The sequence below is a fragment of the Tenrec ecaudatus genome, chromosome 15 (genome assembly GCF_050624435.1).
Source record: "Tenrec ecaudatus isolate mTenEca1 chromosome 15, mTenEca1.hap1, whole genome shotgun sequence".
NCBI classification, from domain to species: domain Eukaryota; kingdom Metazoa; phylum Chordata; class Mammalia; order Afrosoricida; family Tenrecidae; genus Tenrec; species Tenrec ecaudatus.
In genome coordinates this window covers 51,782,383-51,802,976 of record NC_134544.1, presented here as the reverse complement: position 1 = coordinate 51,802,976, position 20,594 = coordinate 51,782,383, and the positions used below count along the sequence as shown (strand labels likewise).

The 20,594-nt window shown below is 45.4% G+C and overlaps 1 protein-coding gene across 5 annotated transcripts in view; it reads right to left on the bottom strand.

Moving 5' to 3' along the window:
* The window catches only part of ZNF521 (zinc finger protein 521), a 312,892-nt gene that overhangs the window by 15,710 nt on the left and 276,588 nt on the right, over nucleotides 1-20,594 (bottom strand). For all 5 annotated transcript variants that reach the window (XM_075532588.1, XM_075532584.1, XM_075532585.1 and 2 more), the window contains 2 exons: nucleotides 17,127-17,258; nucleotides 14,526-14,641 (listed from right to left, as the gene is read on the bottom strand). In XM_075532588.1, the coding sequence (XP_075388703.1) occupies nucleotides 14,526-14,641; nucleotides 17,127-17,258 (248 nt within the window). The remainder of the gene's footprint in view (nucleotides 1-14,525; nucleotides 14,642-17,126; nucleotides 17,259-20,594) is intronic.

The following is a 20,594-nucleotide window of genomic DNA, read 5'->3' as shown; positions in this document are numbered from 1 at the left end:
TGTGTGCCGAGCTGCACTGCCCAGAGAACAGAGCGAAAGTATTCCACATCCTGAAAATGGTAATCTATGGATGGACCTGAGGCAGTGACCTCAGGGGGAGAACAAGGTGACTCTCTAAGGGCTCTGAGAGCAGCGGGGTGATTCTCCTCCGTTGTTTAGAAATTCGGAGGATGTGTGTGTGTGGGGTGGGGGGGTGGCTCCTCCCTCAGGAGAGAGGCTTGTTACTGGATAGCCATATCTGGCAGAATGGGAGCTAGACAAATACAATCGATTTAAACATTTCAAGTCCTCTGAGAGAGGAAAAGAGAGAGAGAGAAGATATGCAGTGTGACATGATCCTTTTTGCTCTGAGAATAAACAAATATTGAAATTAATTCTGTATCTTCTTCATAAAGTGGTTTTCTAGTGCCGAAAGCTCTTTTCCATTCAAATCATGCTTATAGGGGTGAAGTTAAGCCTGTCTTCTTCTTCCTCCCCATGAATAAAATGGCACTAATCAGTTAGAATGAATGAGCTAATTCAATTACGGGCAGCCCTTATTACACAATAAAATATGGAATATTGATCTTGTGGAATTGGTGATGCAGCATGCAAATTCGGAGCCCGGAACCTGCAGATGGATCTGAATGGAAGAACAGATGCACCCGCGCCCGGGGTGTGCTAGGACCCTTCTCACTTGGGGTGCCCACACAACCCCATACTCCACGAAGGGCCAATGAAAGCTTCACGCACAGGGTAGGAGCCTGACAGGCCCTGGGTGGGCACTGCAGTCCTTTGCTAAGGCACCTGCAACGGAGGGAGAGCGGAGACAGGCGAAAGCTCTTGGGGACTGTCTGTGGCCCTCAAAGAGAAAACTTATCTGGTGGACAGAGATTGGCACTTCACTGGCCACCTTGCTCCTAGAAGCGCAGTCCTTTCCCAGAATCAGGACGGGTGCATGACCGTGGCTTTTGCATATATTCGGTCGGCTTCTTTGAAGCCGATCCTGGACAGTCTTAGCAAAAATCCACCAGCCTTTTCTCTCTTGGAAATGCACTGATCAGGCCTGGCTATGAAGGAAACAGCTCTAAATACAGGGGTCCTGGGGGAAGCACCCCGGGGGCTGCACACCCCAAAGGGAAACACAGAGGCGAGCTCAGGGATGCAACATACGTTTGCTGACACCCCTGCGTCGGCGTCCCATTTCCTATAGAGCTCTGCCCCGAGATCTCCAGCCTGCTGATTGCTATTTGGACTCTGCTAGAGAGCAGACCGGGCCGGGCCAGCTCCTTTCTTCCTTTTAAACTCCTCCCAGCCCTCTCTGCAGAGCTGAGGCCATCTGGTTTTGACCTTACGCGCCACCTCGCCTGGGCCCCACTGGCAGCATGCGCACAAATACGTGCTTTCCCCTTGGTATGTTTTATCTTTTGAAGAGTTGAACCGGGCCGTGTGTGGGCCGGCATTCCTCCAGTGTGTAGGTGCACGTGCACACGTGGAATGTTTTTGAACCGGCCTCCCATGATGGGAAGGCCGGAGAGGCTAAAGCACGCCACCCAAAGTTGCCGACGGTTCGGCTACAGTCCAGCAAATGAATCCAATTTTTCATTCTGTCATTATAAATATTTCATCGCAAATGGTACTGATTTTCTGCAACTGTGGTTGAGCAAGGGGCCTCCGTGTGAATTTTTAAGGGTGGTGGGGGGAGGAGAGGGGAAAGAGGGAAGAACAGGGAGGAAGACAATGATGATGATGATGATGAGGAGGAGGAGGAGGAGGAGGAGAGCGGGAGAAGCGAAGGTTAGTGAGCAATTAATTTCTTCCCTTAACTATAAAAGATTCTGGGGGAAATTCAACAGTGATGCAGTGAGGACTTTCGAGGAGGAGGAGGAGGGGAGGGGAAGGGAAGGGAAAAAAAAAACATTGACTCTGCTCTTCTTCTGACAGTTTCTCATAAAATATCTGCAGTCCATCTATCTTTTAGTACTCCGGGCTCCTCTGGAGAGCAGAAAATGGTGGTTTAAAGCTCACTCCAGTGCCAGTCTGCGGGAGATTGCTTTCCACAGGACCCCCGCTGATGGAGGCCTAGGGGAAGAGGCCCAGGAGTTATTCAATCAGCCCGAGACTCTGGGGCGGCTGGGGGTCCTTTGAGGGCTGATTATAAAGCTGCCCTCCTGTTGCCTGCCTCGGAACAGAACGAAATGAGCAGCCTCTTGCTGAGCAGATTCTGCAAGAAGGAATTTCACCTGTCATGGAGTTTGTCAGAATTTCAGGATTTATCTTGGTGCAAAATTAATAAAATACCAACCAGGATTTCAGGCGGACAACTCAGCTGTGTCATCTCAAAGTGATCCTTCACCCACGAAAAACCTGGACAGTGATCGGAGCCGAGCTTGTCCTACTTTCCCGCAGGCGAGAGAGGGGAGAGAGAGAGAAAGAGAGAGAGAGAGAGAGAGAGAGAGAGAGAGAGAGAGAGAGAGAGAGACAGAGACAGAGACAGAGACAGAGACTGTGAGGAGTGCCACCCACCCATCAGGATGAGATTGCAAACGAATTACACACCAGGCTGACTTACAGTGGGGGTGTGGCTGGTGGGGCGCAGGACCCCTCACCTCGTGGTGGGAGAGCCAGTGCCTCTTTGGGACCTGGCTGAGCATAGAGCAGGAAGAGGTCACCTCTGCAGTTTGTAACACGCCAGATCCCCGACGGTGTCACACCTGTTAAATTCATACGGGCCCTGGTAGTTCAGGTCTGGGTTTGCTTTATCTCCCACGAAGGGTGTACTAACATTACGTTAAGCACTCAGCCTGTGGGATATCACCAATTACTCTTGGACCGGCCATGAAGAAGGTTCGGGCTCCTCGTTCAATGCCCACGCCCTGGTGACAGAGGGGCCTATGGCCCTCTGAGGCCCAATCAGGGAGCACAGTCGTGGGGTGGAGAGGGAGCTGCGAACCTGTGCTGCCTGCCCTGGCTCTGGCCATGTCGCTCACTGCATTTCAGAAAGCAGCTCAGACCACAGAAAGGACCACAGCTATCCTAAGTGAAGGACCGAGAAGCCAGGTGTAGGCCATTTTTGAATCGAGGCTTGGGTAACCCCGGAGCCATCAGTTCTGATCCTCAGAGTGGGTGGGTGGCATCACTTTACAGGTGGGGCCAGAGTCCAGAATGCACTGGATTGGCACTTAAAACCCTGGCTGGCCCCCATCGGCGGACAGCGTAAACTCTGTTCAGGCCTATGGCCCCGCTCAGGTTTCGTCTCCAGACAGGGGCTCAGGCTCAGACCAGGGCTAACTGGAATCAACTGACTGCGCACTGTGCTCGGGCCGTGGGTGCCTCTTAGTAGGTGGTGAGTGGTAGGGCACCCTGGGCTCTCAGAGCTGGCCAGGGGTTGAATGCCGCCTGCGGGCATCCCTGTCCACATTCTCCTTGGCCACCTCATCTAAGGGAGATAGGAAACCGGGCTGCACTGCGTTCCTCGCAGCTCGCCCCTGGCTCAATCTTGCTTCCAGGAGCCACCTTTACAAAGCAGTAGTAGCCAGGCAGAGCTCAAGAAAGAGTGGGTGAGGGGGGAGAGAAAGAGAGAGAGAGAAGGCGCTGGAGAGCGAGTGCACAGATGGTGGGAGGGGACGCAGGGTGCTCTCAGCAGGCTTCAGTGGCGATGCATTAACTCCACAGAGGGATGAGGGCTTCCCACCAGTGCTGTCATGAATTATAACTGAGTGCGGCGTGAGGCCTTGGCGCCTGTCTCACAGCAAATACACCGCTCCGTCTTTCTGCACCCTCACCTTTCAACCTTAGAAACTCCAAGCAAAGCCGAGCACACTGCGGATATTTAATGTTATCCAAGCCGCCTTTCCCTATTTCTAGCAGGCAGGCGGACTTGGCAGATGTGCCTGGGGGGTGAAGTCAGGCAATTATGAAATTAAGCTTTGGTGACTTGCACAAGGAACCCTTTGCCGGGCGACTCGGCTTCCTGGGGAGAGGTGGGCTTCAGTGGGCTGAGAGGCCACATCAAAGCCTGAGAGGCCCAAACTGCCTTGGGTGCCAGGAGGAAGGCTCAGTTGCCCTCTCTTCCTTCACCCCTGCCTGCCTGGAGAGTACTCCGACTCTCGCTCCTTCAGGGAAGTTCTCAATGAAGGAGACCTGTGATCTGGGGCCCGCTTACAATTTCACCACTTGTAAAGGGCTCCTTTACCTGGCCTTTCACGCCCGTTTAGCGCCCACCCCGGAGTTGCCCTTCTCTATGACGGCACTGTGAGCGGAGCTTTGAAGCACTATTCATCTGGCTCACTATGTCTTGGTGTTCACCGTACTCGGCTCTCTCTCCGATAAGGGCAACACGCTCCTTCATAGCTGCAGGGCAGAGCCTGTTAGGAGCTGCAAATCGAACAATAAAGGATACAAATGTGTACTCCTCTTAAAATACACGTTTGGCTCTGAAGCTGCCTTGCCTTAGCAAACCCGATCGAGAGCCGCCTATCCATCTTCTTCCTAAAGCAAAGCAACAGCTCCTCGCTCGCAGCCGGCCCCGCAGCGCCACATGGGAGGCTCCAGAACATGCTGGAAGGAAGTCTCTGCCCACTTCTGGGGGGTTTGCCATTGTAGTCTCTCACCCTAGCTGCCACACCAGTCGGATCAGGAAGCACTGTTTTCCTATATTCAGGTATGGAAGTCTGTCAACACCATGGGCCTACGCCTGGCAGTCCAGTCTCTGGATGGATGTGTGGGGCCAAGAGGTGCAATAGGAACACACGGCTAAATGCAACCTGCTCACCACCAGCAGAAGGTACTCGAGGGCTGGATCCCCGGACGGCCCCAAGGAGATGACTCTGAAGGGCCCAGATGGCGCTCTGTCTTTTACAAGACAATGGTGTGCAGTTTCCCCGTTCTAATGGGAGGCAGATCTTCTGGTGCTGCTGCGGCAGCAGGCTGGGCCGGCAGAGCCCGGCCAAGTCAGAATGTGGCAGAGGTGATGAACGCTTCCAGGGGGCGGGGGTGGGGGGACGACAGAACTGGCCACAAGGCTCTTTGGTACACCCTAGCTGGATGCTCCATAAAGTCGCACTGATGGCAGCTCAGAGATGGCCATCTGTCGTCAACTGTGGGCCAGACACAAACAATGTAATGGCAGCCCCGTAATGACAGGGCTGCTGGAGGAGGGAGCGAGCCCTCCGATGAAGAGGTGGTGCTCCCCCTTTTAGTCGTGAACACCAGTCATCGAGAGGAACATCAAGGAATTAATGGGTGGAGGATTTTTAAAAATTAAGCTGGGGTGCCATAGAAACGCTTCAAGTGCAAATAACGTGGCTTCGGCTGATTGCCATGACCTCTTCTGCTCTTCTTTCCGTCGTATTAGCAACTTGCTTCTCGACAATCTCCCGACCAGGACACATGGTCAAACAGTGAGGGCCAAATGCAGACCAAGGTGAGCCCAGGCTGCGCTTCCAAGCATGCCCACGCAGATTGGCATTTATTGGTACAAAATGGGTAATCGAAAACGCGTTTAGTCATTTACTGCAAATGAGTTCGCTGTGACGATCAAGCTTATCTATTTTTCTACATGCTCGCTGAGTTTCTAGATGCGGTTTTATTCAGCCAAATAAAAGTACCTAACCTCTAGGTACTCTGTGAAGGGTCGGGAATCGCCTTTTCCCACTTTTGCTCCAGAAAAAGCTCCCTGCGAGTGCTAAGCTCTTTGCTACTGCATTAGATGATAGGAAGAGGAGATGGAGGAGAGAGGGGCACACCTTCACACCGAGGGGGGCCATAGTCCTATTCCAGTGTCCAACATGATGAACTTTCTGCCTTCAATGGGAAGGCCAATCAATCCTGATTGAATTATCCAGTATTAACAGCTGAAAGTGATCAAACCTAGTGGTGAAAACATAGCAGTGATCCATAAATCAATACAAATGATTCTGTTCCTGGAGATCCGATCAAATATGAGAGAGACAGAGATCAATTTAACCACCGAGCAAATTAAGTGGAAGTTTCTGGAGCACCAATTTACGACAAAAGCCCTGCAGGCCCACCAAGCAGAGGCGTGAGGCAAGGCACCAACGGACCAGTTCCAGAACCACATGCTCACTCAGATTATGGCCCTATAACTCGGAGCCTATGCGATAAGCTTAGTGGCTAAGACTTCAGCCCCCAGAAAAGGAGACACACAAATCTGAGAAAAGAGAGTTCATGGGACAGGGCGCAGACAAAGCCAAGGTCAAGAAAAGGTGGGTTATGCACTCTTCTCCATGGCTTTCCTCCAAAAAGATCATTATAAGAATGATATGCTTGGGCCAGGGCTGGTGACGGGTCCATATTTCCAGGCTGCAGGTGGCAAGGGGGGGCCCTTGAAGGAGAAAGCTTTGAGCTGCAGCTTTGGAGCAGAGAATTAGAACAGAGATTTTAAACTTGAGTAGAGAGAAACATAAAGATGGGTCTGAACAGGAGATGGGCCCGAAAGGCAGAGAATGGCTAGAAGTACATCTTAAAGACTTCCTGTTGGTGGTGGTACCAGCTTTTTCAGAGGGGAACTCATGACAAATGGGGAAGAGGCTAAAGTTGTCAAGGTTTTGTCTTGCTTGTGCCCACTCTCAAGCTCATGGAAGCAGCAGTGGAAAGATCAAAGGAGACATTTTGTTAGGTGAATCTGCTGCGCAGGGCCTCTTCTGAATACTGAAAAACAAGGATGCAACCTTGAGGACACAGGGGCACATGACCCAAGCTATGGCATTTTTCATTGCCTCCTATGCACGCGGAAGTTGGACACGGAACAAGGAGACCGGAGAAGAACCCATGTATTTATGAGGTTGCAGAAGGATATTAAAGGGCCAGAGACTGCTAAAAGGGTGAACCGATCATTTTGGAAGAAGCAGACAGAGTACTCCTTTGGGGAAAGAAGGCAAGACTTCACCTTTGGCCATCTTATCAGGAGAGAGCAGTCCCTGCACAGGGACACCATGCTTGGAGGAGCAGCAAAACAGATGGACACCGTGGCTCCAACAGGGGGCCCCGGAATAGGCACAATTGCAAGGACGGCGCAGGCCTGTGCAGTGTTTCCTTCTGCTGTGCACAGGGTGCTGTGGGTCCGAATCGGCCCCGGGGCTCCTACAACAGCAGCATGTGCCAAAGAGGCTTTCAGCCTTGCGTGGATGAATATCAAAACCAAATCAACCCATACAAATCTCCCCCATCTTCTCACCCAAAGCCTACCTCAAGGTAGGAATGGCAGAGATAATATATGTTTTGGGCCATCATGCCTTAATTTTGTGTGTGTGTGTGTGTGTGTCTATGGGTAGAAAGAAGCAAGTAGGTTTGAAATAAATTGTTGACAACGCATGGAAATCTTAGCTTTCTAGGTATATGCTTCAAAAAATCCCCAACAAACAAAACCAGAAACTCCTAATCACTTGAAAATGACTAAGACCAAGAATGTCTATCTGTATGCCAACTAACAAAAAATAATAGCAAGGCATGGGTGATTGGGATATTACTCCAGTGAACTAGAAAACTAAGGAAAATCCAGTCATTCTGGAATAGTGCTTCACTCTCTCAGTGAAGTAGAATCTTGATTGCATTGACTTAGGTCAGCATCAGGGAAGCAGGGACATGGCCAGGGGATGTCTGTTCCGTTCCAGACATTGTGCCGAGTGCTCGGTGTGAGAGCTACTTCCCCTAAATGTTCATGGAAACACAGGGAGCTCAGCATGATCACCTTATTGTCTCCTCCATACTCATTTTACAGATGATAAAACTGAAGCTCAAAGCCAACACCTGCTAAGTGGCATCAACCAGAATCAAATTCTGGTTGATCGTTTCTAAAACTCATGTTCTTTCCTTTGTGCTAGTAGCCTACAAAGAAATAAATGAAAAACATATAAAAATAGAAAAATAATTTAAAGAAGTCATTAACCTTAATCAACAGAAAATGTGATTTGCAATTTTATTTAGGGTAGCTAAGTCTCCCAAACCTGGAGATATGGTAATCAAAACCAACTTGCACGCTTCCTATAGGATGACTTTCTTGATTTTCCCAGCTGGCAAATAAATGCTATTCAACTGGAATATTCATGAGTTTATTATGAAAACATGTTGTGTGTTGCTCATTTGTAGCTTACCTTTTACTAGTAGTATATACACACATATTTTAAATTATTTTGCGTAGCTCATAAAGTGCTGGGTAGCATGGTGAATTTCAAATGATTAAATCTTATCTTTGCAACTTTCTTCATAAAGTTTTGTTTTTTCAAAAACATCCTAATGATTATACTGGAACTATAGTAGACTCTTGGCATTTATGGATAAAGCATTAGGGGTTTTAATGATTAATAAATGTCTCAATACACATCGCTTAACTATTGAGACATGGATTTGAGTCACATTTACAAAAAGGCTGGTGTAGGCAAGTAGCTGAGTGAGTGAGCGCCCCAGCAGCACACAGCTGCCTCATTTGGAGGCTGTATTATTGTCTTATACTATTAAAGAAAGATATTTTGCTACCCAAACCAGAGAAACCTTTGTGAAACAAAAATATCAAAATGTAAAGCTACTGTTTCATGATAGAGCCCCCATCGAGAACAGTGGTTCTCAACCTTCCTAATGCCGTGGACCTTTAACAGTTCTTCATGCTGGGGTGACCACCCCCCCAACCATAACATTATTTTTGTTGCTACATTATCACTGTAATGTTGCTACTGCTATGAATCGGGTGACCCCTGTGAAAAGGTCGGTTTGACCCCCAGAGGGGTCGCAACCCACAGATTGAGAACCGCTGTTCTAGACCGACACGTGTTTTTTTGAAGGCAGACTTTCCATCTCCCAAGCCCTTCTCTGAAGAATTCTGTGCTCCTCAATGGAAGAATTCTGTGTGCCACATGGAAATGGCAGCCTGGGGGATCAAGCTGTGCTCCTTTACAATGCATTTTGACTTCTGGAAACAGGAAGACGTGTGAAGGGGCAAGGTCAGGGATGTAGGGTGACTGGGGTCAGGTTTCTGGAGGACAGGCAGTCCTTGCTACCCCAGGATTCTTACCCCGCCTGCACAGGTGCACTGTGGCGAGAGAGGCGAAATTTTCCTGGCCCTTTCTTACCAAGGCAATTTTCAATGTTCTTACCATTTCTTAAGAAGCCTTGCGATTGTTCTGGCAATATTACCGTTTCCGAAGCCCCCAAACCAGTCATCACGACTTCTGGAGCTGAGCTCTGTGTCTTGACTTTGGCCCAGAAAAATCAACCCTCTTGGAGGCTGCTGGGTTGATCAGACCTTGCTCTCTAGAGAGTGTTAGCAAAGCCAAGACTAGTCCCCAGTTACAATTCGTCCCATAAAAGGGTCTCTGTTAGCTTTGCTCTTGCTTAAAAGCCCCATGAAGAACAAATCTGGAGCTAGCTGATCTTGACTCGATGCTTTCTGGCACCCATGAAGCTGCAAGCTTGCTGAGCCCAAGAGGTTCACTTAAAATTCCGACTCTCCAACCATCTGAGTGCCCAGCTCCTGTAGCTATGGCGACCCTAATTCTGTGGTCCTCCACCTGTTTCTGGACTTCAGCTATAGGTTCTTCATTCCTTCTCTAGGGTTTCCTTACCGCCCTCAAAATGCTCGACCTGACTAAAAACTGTCGTTTATTTGGGACAGAAATCTGGCAAACTGGTCCCAAAGCTTCCCTGATGGGTGGAGCTGTCCCCTTGAATTCTGCTAAAAAGTCAAGATTAGCCCAGACCTCAAAACCATCCTCCCTCCCACCACGGCACAAAAAGCACCTTCACAAAAAAGGTTGTCTTTTGAACGTGTCCTAAAGAGACGAAGACAAAGCATATTACTGAGAGAACTTGCCTGCAGCCACCCCTGACCGCAGACACGTTTACGCACATTTTACTTGGAATCAATGATGTGTGTATGAACTGGGATCGCCATCCCAGCTCTTTTTAATTTATCTTCAGAGAGCTCATCCCACAGGAGGAATTTACTTATTCGAAACAATAGTCATAAAATGCAAAAACTTATGTAAAAACTCTGCCTCAACATTAGATGGTTTTATAGGAAAGTGATTTGAGAAGACTATCTGTTGTAAAGATTATCACATACTGAAAGAGTAGGGACACGTAGAAGGCTTGGTATGTTCTCAGGATGTCAAACGGCATGGAGCTCGAATGTTGGAAAGTACTGCATTCATGGCTTAAAGAGGAGGCCGAAGTATGAAAATGACTCAAAAGGAAATGAAGTATCAGAATATGAGAGCCTGATGTTCGTCTAGGTCATCCCCTCACTCCTCTATGGAAACTCCAATGACACTGACTTCACACCGCAGTGCCTGACATAACCTTTCCATGCAGATGCATTGGGAGGACTGATTCAATCACTGCCACTGACTTGTGGCTTTTCTAGAGACACCAATTAAATAGCAATTAGCAGATTTTTTAAAAAGCGGCCTATTCAACAAGATTTTTACAAACACACCACTTGCTCACACCTGTATAAACCACTCTGGATACAAATATGCCTTGTAGGATATTTTTCTTGGCCCACACCATACCTCTCTCAATAGCTTCCTTAAGTCCTGCTGAAAAGCTTGTGAGGTCTGCCACGAAAACGTGAAAGATTCAACACATTCACTTGTTTGTAAAATAATAAAATACTCATTTAGTTCCTGTAATGCACACAGACTAATCCTCTGTACCAACAAGCTAGTGAGCCTTTTAAGTAAATCAGATTTCTCTCAAAAAATGGGAGAAAACCCTACCAAAAAACCCCCAATGACATTAGCTGAGAATGGTACACAACACGACTTTGGCATAGCGGTTTGCATTTCTGGTGAGCAAGAAGGAGAGGTGGGATGAAGGAGAAAGCGCCCACTCTGAGCAAAACTGTGTCCTGGATGAAGCATTCATGAGAAATAAGACTATTCTGTGACATCGAAGGACAGTGCTTGAGTGGGTGGTCTCCTGAATTCTGACTGGCCTCCCGGCAATTAAAACGGCACACACAATATATATTGCTATCTATGCATACCCGCATATAGATCAGCAAAGCATTCCTGTCCATACCCACACATCCTCTACATATACACATGCTTACATTCTCTCAATTGGACAGACACAATGGTGGGACCGTCTATGTACATGATGGTCATGGAGTCACTGGGATAGCATTGGAAAATTCACTGTTTGGCTTCTTAAGGCCATGAAGACTTGGAAGTGCTGTGATTTCTGCACCATGACTGCTATGTCCTGTGTTCTCCAGGTGCGTCCCGGGGACAGAGAGGACGGTCCAGTGTCCTTTAAGGGTAAGGTGACCAGACATCCCGATTTTTAACAATTTTTGCCACGCCCAGCAGTTTTTAAAAAGTCCCATTTTTGGAAAGAATGCACAACAAGCTAGTGTGTACGGTTTTCGGCTGCCATGTGGCTATTTCGCCAGGATATGAGATTTATCAATGGTGTCCCGCTTTACCAATGTTAAAATCTGGTCACCGTAAAGGGGATCTATTAGGGCAAAAGTAATTTCACAAAATAGTAAAACATTGCTTATCCTTTTTGCTTCCATAATCTCAGGACTCAGTAGAGTTTTCCAGAAGCCAAATGAATGTGTAGGGGCACTGACTCTTTGACAGTTAATGGAATGGGTACTTGCATATTCTCTTTATTTTTAAAATCAGTTTGGGTTTTTAATAGGCATCTATCAATTGGCAATAGTCATATAAGCCGAGGCCCTTTTGGGGCCTCAGTAATTTCTGTGAGTGCAAAGGTGTCTGGAATTAAAGCCTTTGAATGCCACTGGTCTATACTAATTGCAGAGAAGAGTGAACAGGGTGTGTTGTGTTAGATCATAAAACATATCTAACAGAAGCCTGGGTCCTGAAGGATACGCTTAATTGCTTCCTTCTGTCTGCTCTACAATGGGCCATAGGTCACCACTGTCTGTTGGCTCTTTTATTGAAAGAAACAGAAAATACCATCAATTTAGAGTCAACTAAAACAGTACCAAAATAGCACTTTGCTGCAGTACATTTTCAAGAATATTAAAATAAGTCATTTGTAACACAATCTGTATAACTCTGCTTTTAAGCTATTATTTAATCACTGCTAAACAAACAAACAAAAATCTTTTGTAACGTTTAAATATTAATTAACAGGATTTCCAGGTACATTAATTATAACCTTTAGATTCATAAAAACTAAACAATAGTCTAATGTGGCCTATCTCCTAAATCGAATTCACAAACATATGCAAAAATGCAGAATTACTTTTGGAAGTAATAAAGATAAAATTTAATTTTTGTCTACTGACACATAACTATTAGATATATATTTTTTCTTTCATTAAAAAAATTTTATTGGGGGCTCTTATAACTCTTATCACAATCCATCCATCCATCCATACATTGTACACTTGTACACCTGCTGCCCTCATCATTCTCAAAACATTTGCTTTCCACTTGAGCCCTTGGTATCAGCTTCTCATTTTCCCCCCCCTCTCACCCCACTCCACACCCATGAACCCTCGATGATGTTTAAATTATTATTTTGTCATGTCTTACACTGTCTGACGTCTCCCTTCACCCAACTGTTGTCCGTCCCCCAGGGAGGAGGTTATGTAGTTCGTCTAGGATCCTCTATGTCATCTCTTCAACTTACCATTTGTTCACTAAGGCAATGACCATTGAAGCTGCACATTTTCTATGCAGATACATAACTCTGGCTTCACTAGAATTCAGCGTCCACAGGGTGGAGGGCTGGAGAAGGTAGAGTGGGGTTGGGCCCCTCAGTTCTTTTAGCTGTTTAGAGGATCCAACATCTCCCCCCCCCCCGCCAAAAAAAGCAGCCCTTTACACTAAATACTTTTATTAATAAAAATAATAATAATGCTCCAAATGAAAAGCAATGATTTTTGAGTTCAAATTGAGTTTTGAACTGGTTCTTCCTGTTCAGTCATGGCCAACAAAGTGAAGCCACAAGACATCTGCATTTGTAAAATGTGCGTAAACTAGAACAGTAGAACATCCTTCTAGAAACGTCACCTCCTTCTAGAAAGACAAGAGCAGTGTGCGTTGCATTAGCAATCAAATCTCTTGAGTGTCAGAGTAGCAAACACCTGTGTCTGGTCAAAACCCGCCCGCAATCCCACTGCTTTGAATGGATGTCTACCTCCATAGCATTGGCAAGAATGCAATCTCCTGTGTTCCTCTTTGGGAAGAACTCTTTGGGAGCTCACATTCCCAGCTTTGATTCATTCGAATGACTGTTTCATCTCACCCCATTTTTTTAAAGTTCAGCTCTGTCTAATGTCAGTGTATCAGCCATAACTGAACCAGTTTGAAGTCCCACTCCACAGTCATTCTCCTCAAGGCCACTAACATCATTTAAATCATTCCATCAGAAATATTAGCATAAGCTGCTATACCTATTTTTGGGAACGAAAGAAATAACATTATTTTATTTTTTTCAGTAGGGGACATTTTAAGAATAGAACCAGGTCTCGGCCTCATAAATCAACTACTCATCTATTTCCACCAGCAAATGTGTGTTACAAGAACTACAGACAGGATATTCACCGAGGGCAGACACTTAGACTTGGTTTCATGTACTTTGTTGGCGTCACCAAAATGAAGGGTCTCTGGAGAAGAACATCATGCTTGGTCAAGTAGACCATCCGTGAACTAGAGGCTCCTTACTGAGATGGACTGACACGGTGGCTGCAACAATGAGCTCAACAAACACAGGAATGGTTTTGGGGATGGCTCAGATCAAGGAAAGTCTTGTTACCCTGCACTCAGGGTCACTATGAGTCAGTATCCAGTAAATCACACCGAACAACCTACAACTATCTCTAAGAAGAGTCAAAACAACCGGACATTGATGTTAAATATATGGCTTATGTTCACAGCCATCATTTCATTGTCAATGTACAACAACCCTGCGCATTTTAAGTTGAAACTTCTTGCTGAGGTTATGACTTCATGCTGGGTTCAGAGATGGATGGAGCCAGTCAAAGGTCACACATCTAGCAAGGAAGCAGGACACTCAAGACCGAAGCCAGCTTCTTTGGGTTCCAGCATCTTGACCTAAAGGTCGCTGCTAAAATGTCCTTATTCTCTTACATAGGAGAACACGGGCTGGACAAGGGCAGGCTTCTGTATTTTCTCCCCCTCTTTCTTTCAATTTCAAGGCCTCACGACAACAATAACTTGGACATCTATCCAGCTCGGTGCCCATTGGGAACAGAACATGAATAAAACAGGAATGGGGAGGATGGGCAGTAGCAAGCGAGATATCTGATCCCAGAGTCCAATAAACCTGACCCTTAAGTCTATCACTCTGGGTCAGAAGGTCCAATTACCAGGTCTGTTCTACTTCTTTTTATGATTGACAGCAGCCAGGGGCAAAATGACTTTAGAAGCTGTTAATCCAGCCTCTAATTTTTCCTTTGCCCCTGTACACACAAAGCATCCTGGTGGTCCACGGTGAGCGTTTCGTGAATCCAGAGTTAAAATGCCTTTGTTTCCTCTGAGAACAGCAACCCAGTTCAAGCCCAGCCCTCCTCGTGGGGACATTACCTGCAGCTCTGTTTGGAAGAAGAACTTCTGTGGGCATTGCGTACAGTCATAGATCTTGTCTTCTTGTCCATGGGCAGAGAAAATATGCTGTTGCAACTTGTTTGCTTGAACGAATACTGAAATGATAAAAGAATGGTGGGCTCGGGGTTATTCTGTTGCTGAGATGCCCTTAGTCAATGACTCCCCATGACCAGGTAGAACGGGCTGAATGGTACGCCTCCTGGGTGTGATGGCTGCCGGAGGCCGGGGGAGAGCTAAGTCCACATTTGCTCCCAGCTGGGCAATCTGGCTTTTGTTAAGATGCACTGTACCGAGCCCCTAATTCAACACAAACAGCTCCAAAGTAAAGGTTCACAGAGGCCCTGCTCTCAATAAATCTTTAAAAAGGAAAGCCGAAAATTGTCCAATGCTCAGCACTATCTGAACAGAAACGACTCTTATTTCTCTGCAGCCCACAGGTTCCGAAATCATAGATGCCCAACCCTGTTTATTGTATTTGCCTAAAGTTATAGCTAGCAAGCAGCTCTCTATTTAAATGTGTTAATGCTAAAACTTATATCCCACAGCTACTCTGGGGCACTGTCTATAACTGTGAAACAGAATGCCAGGTAAATTCTCTTTGGATACTTTAAGATCAACTCAACCTACACACTGAATGCAGGGGTTTCAATAATATAAACATGTTCAATTTTAATGACTACAAAACAAGGCCCTAAGACTGTGTAACAGTTTACCTAGGAGACATACTATTAATAATTAAATTGTATATGCCAGAGGCAGTGTTTGGGTTGGCAGAACTGACTTCTGATGGATGCCTGGTGCACTGTGACCTAAAAAAGTTTGCATCTACAATATTAATCTGTATAGGCAGGGACAGGATTTATTAAACATGTTGGCATTTGACTTTGACTCTACTCTAATCATTAAAATTATTCTAATTGCCAGCCAACCTACAATATTAGAATATTATTCTTGTGAGTCATACATTTTAATCACATTTCTCATTACCTTAAAAACTGCTCAGATTTCCTCTTCCCCATAACATGATTTATATTGGAAGGTTTTCTCTCCTTTTTTGTTTTTTAATTGTTATTTCTAAAACAATTTTGAGATACAATAAAAGTATTCAGGTCTGTATGCACAGGATTTCGGCTGTTCATGATTAGTGTATTTTTTTCTCTTTACTCATCTTGACAAAAAGGAAATGTGTTTCTTTCTTTTTTTTGGGGGGGGGGTGGCAAATAGCCACAGTTAATCACCACAGAACCATAACCCATGTTAGGATAGTTCTGGTTACAACGGGAAAGAACGGCTTCATTATGGGCCTTGGTCATGAGGTGACCTACGACCCAGTCAGTCCTCCTGGGCAGAGACTTCATGATCGTGAACTTTTTATAAAAATCACAACCCTGAGACACTCTGAACCTTAAAATATAAACTACAATTTGCCTGTGGCCAAGACACAACAACATATATTTTTAACAAATAAATTTGGAAGATAAAATAATAAAGGCAAAAGGAAAAGAAGTGGCAGACGGACGTCTTGAAGGAAGGTGTTGAACCGGTGAACATTGAAAGCAGAGCCACCAACACTCAGCCAGGATTTCTGCTAACTGCTCAGTGAACGTGACCCTTCACTTTTTTATTTTCTGTTGCAACCAGAAATCTTTAGGCTGAATACAGGGTCTCGGGCTTTGGGTTAATAATCCATGCTTGGAATTTTGCTTTGCAAACAATGATAAATTTTGAGGAAAAAATTAATGTATATGTACTTAGAGAATTTCTCCCTCCTTTGACAGATGAGGGGATAAAGAGCCTTGAGGGGTCTTGCCTACCGAGTACAAGACACATGTGGAACAATCACAATGGACGTTCCATAGCAACCCTCAAAGTTGAAGGGGGACCCGGCACATATGTGCTTATAGTTCAACCACATGGGCTTCCAATTAGGCTTTCTGATTCGCCACTCCAGCCCTCCACATTTTTTTTTTGCTGCTAAAAATTATAAAGGTATAGCATCCAATGAAATCGCTTTCTTCAAATGGTACACTTATATAGATCAACTTGAAAATCGAATTCCCGAATCTGTGCATCTAATCAACTTCCTGGCTCCATGAATACTTTGGAGATGGCTTAAAGGCGATCGCTGTATTTTTTTTTTTTGGTGGGGAAATGTTAGCACATTTTCCACGCTTTATTCACAGACACGCGGTGGCAACACCGCTGCGCCGTTCACCAAACACCGGGTGAATCAGAAGCAGCTCAGTGCAGGCAGTTTTTGCCCAGGAACCTTTTAACCTTGTGAGGAAAAGAGCGATGGAAACGTGATGTCAAAGTTTTACCCACATGGAAAAGTACACACTTCTGAGAGGACTTGACATGCCACGCATTCATCCTGATAGTTCACCTCCCTGCCCGTTTGCGAGCCTTTAAGTACGTGGCAATCAATAATGTTAATCAGCAGAAATCAAATACCTTCCCCCCAATTGAACTAAGGACCCAGCTGCACAGAGCCACAGCCGTGGGAAGCGTGTGCTCTGCTCGGAAAGGCAGGAGGGGTGCACAGCACTCTGCGAAGTGCTCTGGTTGTAATCTTCCTACCTGTGAAGCAGACTGGACACTTGAACGTGCCTCCCATCCCTTCGAAGCTGTGCTCTATCAGGTGGCACTGGAGTTTGGCAGGGGAATCGAAAGTTTGGCTACAGAGCTTGCATTCGTGGTTCAGTCCTTCATCTGTTAAAGGAAGCAAACGCATGGACAGGAAAAGTTGAGATCAACTGCACCTCCACCAGAACTTTCGGTAACTAGAATCTCATACGTTAACTTGGTTCATCAGTTAATATAAAGATGTAGCGGAATATTGGGATTCACATCAATTAAAACACGTTTAGGATCTGAAGTCCAAAGACAGCCAGAGGTCAGATTTTATCTTAAGGGTTTACATCTTATCGAGCTTTTAAAATGGAATCGGTCTATCAACAATGACGAATTGCCTTTTCTCTAATTTATCATGATTTCATGGAAGGTGTATTCCCAAAGTTCAAAGGGAAAGGACCGGTAGCAAAGTGGACATTTTGTGTTTTTGATACTGATACTACTCCTATAGCTTCATGTCTCTCCTCTGGTTTATCAAGAAGGTTCTAGCATGTTCCATTTCTAACTGGAAGGTTTTCATTGCGATTCCCACTGATCGGGCTTCCCCTCTCCCACAGTTCTATTTTCCTGGACTTCTGAACTGCGGTGCTCACGGAGCCCTGGTGACTGGGTAGGTAACATGAGGGCTGCAAACTGTGAGGCCATCAGTCTGAAGATTCGGCTTTCTATTCTTGTAAGATGCCCGTTTCGGAAGTCCCTGTCCTACAGAGGTGTCCCAGGAGTCGGAATTCAATGGATGGCAGGGAGGGTAGCGCCGTATCAATACGCTTGACTCTGGTTGGTACTCCCAGGCCCCTTACTCTGCTCAGTTCATTGGTCCTTTGACTTTATAAGATATTGTCAATATTTCCCCCAAATCTATCTTTGTCCAAATATATGTTTACTAGCTTGAGGATTATTTCTGCCTAATCCTACACTTTCCTTTGATGCTTAGAAACATGATGAAAACATTTTTTTTTATGTAATGACAAGTTCAATGTAAGGTGAAGAGTTTGAATTATAAATGGTTATTTTGGGGGATGCTTCTTTCTTTTGAAATGTTTCTGACATGTAAAAATTAAGGGTTAGCCCAATTTGTTCCGATTTGCTATTATTAAGTGGCAAAACCCATCAGCACTAGAAACAGCTTCGCTGACACTTCTGTAGAGTCTGTTTCAGACCCTGGGATTCTAGATTACCGCAGGTATTAAGCATTTAATCTCACAACCACCATAGGAAGTGGGCACTATTATTATTGCCAAGGGGTCTCTGGGGGTTTCATGAACTTTAATCTGAGTCACAGGTAATTGGTGGCTCCAGGGCCGAGACCCGGACAGTCTAGATTCGAACCCAGGCTGCTGGCACCAGGGTTCATGGTCTTAACAAACACACCACAACATACAGCAGCTACTCCTAAGAGTACTTATCAGGAAGAGGAGGTCAGGGGTAAGAAGAGGCTGTGGTCTAACCGGGCTTCTGGTTGCCACCAAGCTCGATTTTCTAGTCTCTTATTTGCAATGATTGGAAAGGTGATCTATGTCTAAGGAGGGGGGTAACAGGCCTACAGTCCAAAGTTACTTCGGCTCATTCAAAGAAATCACATTCGTATAGGGTATTCACCAGTTGCTATTACTGACAGCAGAAAGGCCCAATTACGAAGTGAATTCTTATCAGCTAACTGGGACTAAAATCACTCTATTTGCATTCCTCATCTTTCCTCGCACACAAGCACGGGTCTCTAGAAGGGGAGCATTGGAATTAGTAAGAAGGGAAGCACAGCACTAATGAAGCCATCCAGTACTGTGTGCCTCTCACAAGAGATAAAAACCTACTCAGTGTCTGGGTGGCACAGTAAAGTCCTTGATGATACTGCTGTAAGCGGGAGTGTAATTGTGCACACTGACACGACAGGGGTATCCAAACGCGTTGGGGATTATTGAAGATCAAGGGCTTTTCATCTTTCGCTCGTTCTTTTTTTAGTCCAAAAGTCACCCAAATTGTAGACATTGAGAAATATAAGCACCGTTTCTCATTAAGTTCTTCATCAGAATTCTTGGTAAACTAACTTTTCCCCTCTTTCCTTAAGATGATACATCTTTGTTTTCGAAGTAAGGGTAGTTCAAATCTCATCTTTAAACAGTATCCGTTTCTCAGTAAGAATCAAGATGTCGTCTGTGAGTGTGAGCACATATACTTTTGCTTGAGAATTCTTCAAAGTGCACTATGTGTTAAGTTCTTGGAGAAAATGTTTGATGGCTAGAGCAACATAAATTGAATCGTGTAAGCTAGAAGGCTCTTTAATAGGATTTCACCTTTTATTGACTATGATTTCTTCTTTGGAAAAAGAACAGGCAGGACTACACACAAGCTCTATGTATAAAAATACGGGAGTATCTTTAGCCATCTCTATTTATTTTCCACTCCAAATCAGAGATATGCGATTCCAAAATGTTATGCGACACTAATATATTCAAGTGATACCTGTGCATTGTTGGTCTGGACTTTGTTTCTCTCACTAGTTTGAGTCTTTACTGATGCAGGCAATGAGGGTGGGTAACGGTACTAGCAAGCACATCTAGTATTTTCAGGATACTTTACAGTTTACGAAGCAAACTGAACTAATTGAGGTGGGAGTGGGGGAGATAGTTGGACATTCTCTTTGCCTGCTTTTCATAAGTTACCCAGTGAGGTGTTTCCTCAGAAGCTGACCTCCAAGCTGAGTAGAAAATTAAATACATCTGAATTGTTATCTAGCACAAGACAGTGAAAATACCCAAATATTTCTCCTACCTTCCTTTATTTCTCTGCTCCTGTGCCTCATCCCCACCCTTTCCTGTCACCCTACCATCACAGGCGCAAATACATAAAGTTTATAAAAGCAATAAGGAGGGCTAATATGATGTATTTTGTATTATTTCTAATTGAAGAAGGGAAGGAGAAGTAAAGGACAGCTAATAACACTAATGATTTATCATAAGAATTTTAAAGCTTTGTCTTTATGCATAGTCTCTGAGTAACCCAGCTTTCACCCATACGGTATTTATTTCATGTGAGTTAGAGCAGTATTTTAATTTTCAAAGATTCTCTAAAAGCCCTTAGGAGTGGGAGATAAGGATGAGTGGAGCCCCCTTCCCTCCCACAGTGGTTTTTCTCCTGGGTCCTCCATAACCAGTGTCAGGTCAGGAAAGGATGAATGGAAGGCAGTTCCAACTTGAAACCGATGTCTATGACGTGACTATCAACAAGCGCTGCTTCAGGTGAACCCAAGATTAGCCTCTGGATTTTGTCCACACAATCCTAACCTGTGCTCTGCTGCTCTCTGCCTTTTTCCCTAAGGATGCCCCACAAGGGGTCTAAAAACCCAACCCAAATAACCATCTTCTGCTCAGCAGAGAGGTAGCAGCAGGCAGTAACTGGTGAACATAGTCCAACTCG